The sequence below is a fragment of the Sinocyclocheilus rhinocerous genome, unplaced genomic scaffold, assembly GCF_001515625.1.
Source record: "Sinocyclocheilus rhinocerous isolate Xijiao unplaced genomic scaffold, SAMN03320098_v1.1 scaffold313, whole genome shotgun sequence".
In the NCBI taxonomy this organism is placed as follows: domain Eukaryota; kingdom Metazoa; phylum Chordata; class Actinopteri; order Cypriniformes; family Cyprinidae; genus Sinocyclocheilus; species Sinocyclocheilus rhinocerous.
Genome location: NW_015627539.1, coordinates 1085107 through 1092632, shown reverse-complemented (window position 1 = coordinate 1092632; position 7526 = coordinate 1085107). Strand labels below are relative to the sequence as shown.

Sequence of the window (7526 nt, the reverse complement as noted above, 5' to 3'; positions counted from 1 at the left end):
GTGTCGTATCGAACCGAACCGTGAATTTTGTGAACCGTTACACCCCTAATACATGTAAGTATATATATATATATATATATATATTAGTGTTGTCAAACGACTAATCGCATCCAAAATCAAAGTTTTTGTTTACATAATATATGTGTGTGTACTGTGCATATTTATTATGTATATATAGATACACTCACATAAAGCATATATTTTGGAAATATTTACATGCATATACATTTATATATTTATATTCTTATATTTTATATTATATATAAATATATTTAATGTATAAACATACAATTTTTCTTTTCTGAAATATATCCATGCATGTGTTTGTATTTACATATACATAATAAATATACGCAGCACACACACATATATTATGTTAACAAAAACTTTTATTTTGGATGCGATTAATCGCGATTAGTCGTTTGACAACACGAATATACATTTTTTTCTTGTGTATTTAATAAGAATCTCATGCTGCCACCACAAAGACCACAAATTGTGAAAATGTCCACTATTTAAGCAACTCTACAATGAGGAAAAGTAAACGCTCGGTTGAGACCTGCAGATTTCCCCTCAGGTCCTGCTCTGTTGACTCGCCTGTATTGCCCAGCGGTGACGAGAAGCAAGATTTCATGCCATAGAGGAAATAACTTCTCCCACTGCCACCTCACTTCTGATAAGAGCGTGTTCTGCGCTCTCATTCACGGCTATCCAGAACCATTCCCTCCGTCTCTCTTCACAGGACTTAGTTAGCAGCTCCTAAAGCAGTTTAAATAGCGCTGTGGAAAGTAGAAGGCACTTTTTAAATGCTAGGATATCTGTCAGACAACAAAACATATTTCCAAGTCTTCTGAAGTCACACAATAGCTTTGTGGAAGGAACAGACTGTCGTTATTCACAGTCCTTTGCCTAATTGATCACTTACTGTACAATATGTCTCACTTAATGTCTCTCTCTCTTTCTCTCTCTCTCTCTCCATCAGTGTTTAAGAATGCGGTGTGTAAGGTGTACAGGTTTCAGACAGTGGACAGTAAATGGATGTTGGTTCGGGAGCAGATGGCGGAGTGTACGCTGTCCTTCAGCATCCCGAAGCAACTCATCGCCCTCTACATTCAGGAGGACACCTGCAGGTAAGAGCCGTTCAGAGGCGTCAGGACAGGAGGAAGTAATGAAGCAGACTTTGAGATTGTTAAAGCGGCACAAAAAGTAATGAGTTGTGGGTGTAATATCAGAGTTAATTTGCCTACTGTAAACTTCTGCTGTGGCTGTTTAGTGCAGTATCTGCTGTGAAGAGCCGCCTTCACTGTAAAGATGACAGCCGGTCAATACAGTGTTGTGTTGCTCTGTTGTTTTTTTTATTCATGTGGCAGATCCAAAGTACCTTATACTGTTTTCAAGCAGTATAAAATACTGCTCAGTGAAAATCAAACCTGACTCTGCGACTAGGTGAACTACAGGAATATTCATTAATGCATTTTAATAGTGACATTTTTAGCATTTGCAACAAATGCACCTTTTTTTTTTTGGTAAATGTCACATATTTTTCTGTTATATATACGGTAACTGAAATATTCTTCAATAACAGTACCATGCAGTGTTTTGGTCTTCTGCTCACCAAGGCTGCATTTATTTGATCAAAATATGTTCATAAACAGTAATATTGTAAAATATTATTACATATTAAAATAACTGTTTTCTATGCGAATATAGAAATGTAATTTATTCCTGTGATCAAAGCGGAATTTTCAGCATAATTACTCCAGTCTTCAGTGTCACATGATCCTTCAGAAATCATTACGACACAAAAGGCGGTTTGAGCGAGATAGCGAGCGCTTGCGGAGCGAGGGTTTATTTCAGAGATGGAAATGGCTGTTTTAGAGCTATACTTAGCCTGCACTAAATTATTCAAGGATGTTTAACACTTCAAAGGAGAGTGCCTGTCCTCTCTCTCGGAAACTCAACCACCCTCCCTCTCTCCTGCTTTTCTTTCCTTTTACCATTGCATTCTCTCTTCCCTCCATCTCATTGTGGGAGAGCTGTAACCTGAGCGTCAGAAGAGAATGGAGTCGCGTGGAAGCGCGAGGTGACGAGAACAAGGGCGCGACGCGGGAAACCTTCAGTGGAAAGCTTTCTAATGCACAGCAGTCAACAATGCACTCCGACACAACGCATAGATGTTTTTAAAGAAACCGCACTGCTCAGTTCCTGTGCGTTTCAGTCAGATGAAGGTGTGATCACACAGCTCAGTGAAACCCTTTGGAAGAAGAAAGTGGACGTGTTTACAGATGCTGCAACAGGAGATGTTTTGGGGTTTCTGATGGATGGATGTGACATGACCACCACAGTTCAGTGTGTTGATGCTCGTGCCTTTAGACGTTTCATCAGATTCAAATTTATATTCCATTTCAAGACCGGAAGTTAGCAAACAGTATGCAGAATTCAAAATCTAATATATACACAATGATCATCAACACTAATATACCTTATATCTTATTATTAAAGAAATTTTGATTAAAAATATATGTTATTTTATGTAGCAGTAATCTACATTTTGGAATGTGTTCTATTATTATTTCTATTATATATTTAATAAAAAATAATACATTTATCTTTTTGTGGAAAAAGCCGATATTTAATGTTTTTATTTTTATATATTCATATCTACAGTTTTTGTATTTAATAATTATATCAATTTTATAATATATTTAATATATTTAACGTGTGATCATATTATTTTTTATTTAAATTTAAATTATATGTAAGCATAAATTGCATTTAATAATCATATACACAATGATCATCGACACAAATAAGTGAGTGAGTGAGTGTGTGTGTATTTTGGTTTTCTATGTTTCTAATATTTGAATGATTGTTTTATTTAATTATTGTAAATTAAATATTATAAATGTATCTTTTGTAGTTTTGTATTAATGTAACTATATAATGTTTCTACTTTAATTTACACATTAAAATCTAAGATTTATTAAATATATGAAAAAATATTATCATAAATGTAAAAGTATATTGTATAGTATATAAAAAAGTATATATTATATTCATATTCTCAATAATATAATGTAATTTTTTTATATTTTTAATTGAAAAAATTGTGGACATTTTATAGTGCTTTATGTCAAAATGTGAAAAAAATATTGGCTATGGTTTATATTTTTTTAAGCATTGTACTTTTAGTGAAATATGTCTAATCAGAATATGTACAGTATATTCTGCATATGAGAGAATAAATAGGCACAATTAGTCACATTTTTATTTATTTATTTATTTACCAAAACTTTGGCCACTGTGTGGAATTTCTTTGAATTGCAATTTAATAAATTCCACTTACTGTCAGTTGGTTTTGAGGCCAATTCAGTACAAATATCACACTTGTAAACTGAATGGAGTCTGTTCTTAAATTCAGGATTTTGTCCAATCCTTGCACTAAAAGCTAGATGAAAACTTAGTAAACCATTTGTGATCTTGTTTCTCACCGCAGAGCAACAAGCTGAACAATCTCACAGCTTCATTTGCTCTTTGTTTCCAGCTCTCGCTCTTTCCCCAGAGTTTCTGTTTTTATGTACATGCACAACACTTCTCAGCATGCACCGTAATCCGCGGCAACTTCCCAAAGTCGACGGGTATTAGCATAGGCATGTTTTCATCTGTCCAGGCCGTGAGGGTGTTTGGCCATTGAAGAATCTGAGATCATTAACTCGTCGAGACACACATTCCCAGACTGGAGCTCCCATAGATCAGACCCTGCTAAGCAATTATCATCATGTGTGCATTATTCAGCGAGGCTATTTGGCCTCAACACCTGCTCTCCTGCTACAGACAGGTAACTCAAGCAGCCATTTCTATCCCTAGACATCTAATTATCGGCCCGGGCGCCGCGTTCACCTTTAAGGCCATTTCAGCTGCTGTTTTGGCTCTGGTTTAACCACGATCGCATATGATTCAAAGAAAAGAGAGTCTCAAGTAATCGAATGCAATGTGAGGCTGATGTTTTATCATTAACGATGTTTGCTAAGCATCACTGTTACTGTTGTGATTCTCATCCGCCCACAACACCGGCGAAACTCACATTATCTTCAGCAATTGTCAAACACTAGTGTTTGCTTGTTATGAATGAGACCTTTTGTTTTTCTGTCGCTTTCATTGGACTGACGTCAACGGAAATTCACAGTGTCGTTCAGAAGTCAACATGACATCCAAATTGGACCTATTTTCTTGTGTAATGCACATTCCTGCTTTTAATATCTTTTGCGTGATTCATCGGTGCAACTTATTTAAAAAAAAATGTCCAGAATTTTCATATGTCTTCATAGTTTTTAAAAAACAAATAAGCTCTTCACCTCTGAATTGACTTTCCTTGTCAGTTGACATAGCTAGTCTAATTTATTTTCTATGCAACCCAGTTAGTTCCTGATGCATATATTGAGGTCCTGGCCTATGCTTGTTTTCCTCTGTAAGTATCTGTTTATCCTGAAATTACATTTAATATCGAAAGTTAAGTGGGTTTTAAATGCCATCATGTTGACTCTACAGAAGTCAGCCTTTGGAAACCAAGGGGTCAAGTTTAAAGTAATTATGTCCAATTAGCCCCCTGCTGGACTCTGTTGTAACTAAACAATTTTAGGATCAAAAGTGATCTTTCTCCATTCAAAAAGCTAGCTATTCAGCAATGTATTTAAGAAATGAAATAGCAGACTTTATTATAATAGATGTTTCACCAGTGTCTGATATTTATTTACGTATGTATAAAATTAATAAAATAAAATAAATACATTACTTTTTAATTCTTTGATTTAAATATTTTTTGCAAGACAAAGCATGCAATTTAATAATGTTTTGCCAGTGTCCAGAATGTATTTATTTATTGTAAGACTTTTCAGAGCATGAAAGTCTGAAGTCTTAAAATAAACAGCATTATTAGCATAATAGCATTGTTTCATTATATTATAATAGATGTTTTGCTAGTGTCAGATATTTAATAATTTATTTATTGTAAGACTTTTCAAAGCATGAAATTAAAAAGCATGACATTTCCCCCCTGTCTGCTGTCTTTGAAGATATTTATGTATTTATTTAATTAATTATTTTTGATTCTTTTTTAAACAAAGCATGACATTGGTTTATTTTCCCCTGTCATTAACGAAGTAAAATAGCAAACGTTTAATTTTATTTCCATGTATGACACAAGTGCCCAGTATATACTAATTAATTAATTTTCTTTTGTCATTGTTTATTATTTTACTTATTTCTTCCATGTCTGCTGTCTTTGAAAAAATAGCTATTTTCATTATATCTTATAATAGATGTTTTGCCAGTGTCCGAAAGCTTGGCATTGACTTATTTTTTCCCTGTCTGCTCTCTTTAAAGAAATAAAATAGCAAATATTTAATTTTATTATATGATGCAAATGCTCAATATGTATGCATTTTTTATTATTTTTCATTATTTGTATATTTATTTATTTTTATTTTATTTATTTTTTTTGCCCAAAATTGCCTTATTTTTTCTCTGTCTGCCGTCTTTGTTGTCTCAGTTAAGGATCATGTGTGTTCCTGTGATACCATCAGCCAGCCGGGGTTGTGATGATGTCATTTTCCTGCAGCTACGCAGTGATTAGTCACATGACTTTTACATTTAAAAGATGCATCGTGCACGTCCAGAGGGGATGAGAAGCTGTCATTGAGATGAATGCCAACGGTAGCGGATAACTTTCATTCCCCATGCTTTATATACCAGCGTTGTTGTGATAATATTAGCTGAAGGGCTGAACTGAGACTCATTTCTTCTTCACAATCATACTTTGACATTGGAAGCCCATACAGACAGGTTTTGGCAGTAGAAAATGGTATTTTGGACAGAAAGAGTGAGCATTATGGACATTTTTGTCACATCATTTGTCATGTAACTCTCCAAGTCGTGTTTTGCGATGTATTTGTGTTGATTAACTCGGAGGTCAGTGCATTTTGTAGTTTCTTCATCAGTGTATTACTGCGCTCGAAGGTACTTTAGCTGCTGTTAATTACTATTCCCGTCACATTTCTGGAATTGACGGCAGACACAAAGCCTCCGGTGATTTAAAGCGAATGGCGGCCGTAACGCACCATGAAATGAAGGCTTCAGAGTGGCCGCTCTACCGACATCTAGACATAATTCCAGCACGCCCGTCTCTCGTCTGCCAAACGATTGTGTTTTTAAGCACTCCTCGATCTATTGTTTCAGCTCTGCCTTTCTTCCACCCAAACCCCAATAAAATATGAAACAGAAGTTTCCTCCACTTCCTCTCCGCATGCGTTCTTTCCTCTACAAATCTCTTTTTTATTATCGCCGCCGCTCCACCCAAAGCACATTCTGATAAAGCAACATTACAATTCAAGTCGGAGCTTTTGAACAAAACAAGATGGTAGATATGATGCTTTTTTAAGTGGCTCGACAACTTCGGCACAAGACTTTTAACAGCTCTGGCTCGGCATGAAGTAATAACAATTTATTTTCGCCTATTTTCCTTAGATAACCGTTGTTTGACAATGAGAACGAGACCGGAATAGATCAATCTGAAGGCCTCTGTGTCTTCTGAAAGAGACTGACTGGTGGCTGAAGCAGGAATCTGCGGTAATTTGTACCTGTAATTGTCCCGTTCAAATTTGAACTTTGAACACATCTCTTAGTCCACATGCACTTCAGACATCAGTTCTTTCACATCTTAAAAGTTCATATAAAAATGAAAATTGAAAAATTTCTTTTCAAACCTTTTTTTTCCTTCTGTGCAACATAGAAGATTTTTTTTGTGTGTGTCCATACAATGAAAGTCAGTGGGGTCTAGTCTTTTTGTTTGGACCCCATTGACTTACATTCTGCACTGTATATTTTTATGTGTTGTATAAAAATGAATGTCTGATAAAAATGTAAACTTAGATCTAGTCTTAAAGGTTCCCTTGAAGTGCCTTGAAACACGCAGCATTATGCTATGTGGTGACGTAATTTCAACTGAAACAGGAAGAGAGGGTGGGACATATCGAGCAGCCCCGCCCCCTTTTTAAAATAGCCAATAGCATTTGTTTATATCTGCTCGGGTCAGAGCCGTTGAGCTCGGTAAAGCCACATTGGACAGCCACAGTCTAATAGATTACCCCCTAGATTCAATATGAAACTCTTAGTAAAACAAAATAAATAGTGGTCATATGCTGAGGCTGTGTAGTTGTAAAAGTTTTTAATATATGCCGACTTGCGCATATGATCCGCTCCATGCGATTGCGTCTCTGGACCGGAGCCAAAGTCTGGATCAGACTGTGCGCGCTGCCAACGTGACAACGTGAAACCAGACCTCATTTGCACCAATCGAAGGCATATTTTCACTGTCTGAATCCTTCCCTATCACCTACATTGTGCACTACGTGCCATTCACTGTACACTGTGAACAACTGACCGATCTCAGCCGCAGCTTCAGCGTCTATTTATAGTGTAGCGCTTCGGATTCTAGAGAGCATTTGATTGGTCAGAAGATTTGATGAGAA

General features: G+C 35.8%; 1 protein-coding gene across 1 annotated transcript in view; it reads left to right on the top strand.

Moving 5' to 3' along the window:
* The window catches only part of LOC107730018 (type II inositol 3,4-bisphosphate 4-phosphatase-like), a 133333-nt gene that overhangs the window by 40435 nt on the left and 85372 nt on the right, over window positions 1-7526 (top strand). The window contains exon 5 of the mRNA XM_016540769.1: window positions 983-1130. Within this exon, the coding sequence (XP_016396255.1) occupies window positions 983-1130 (148 nt within the window). The remainder of the gene's footprint in view (window positions 1-982; window positions 1131-7526) is intronic.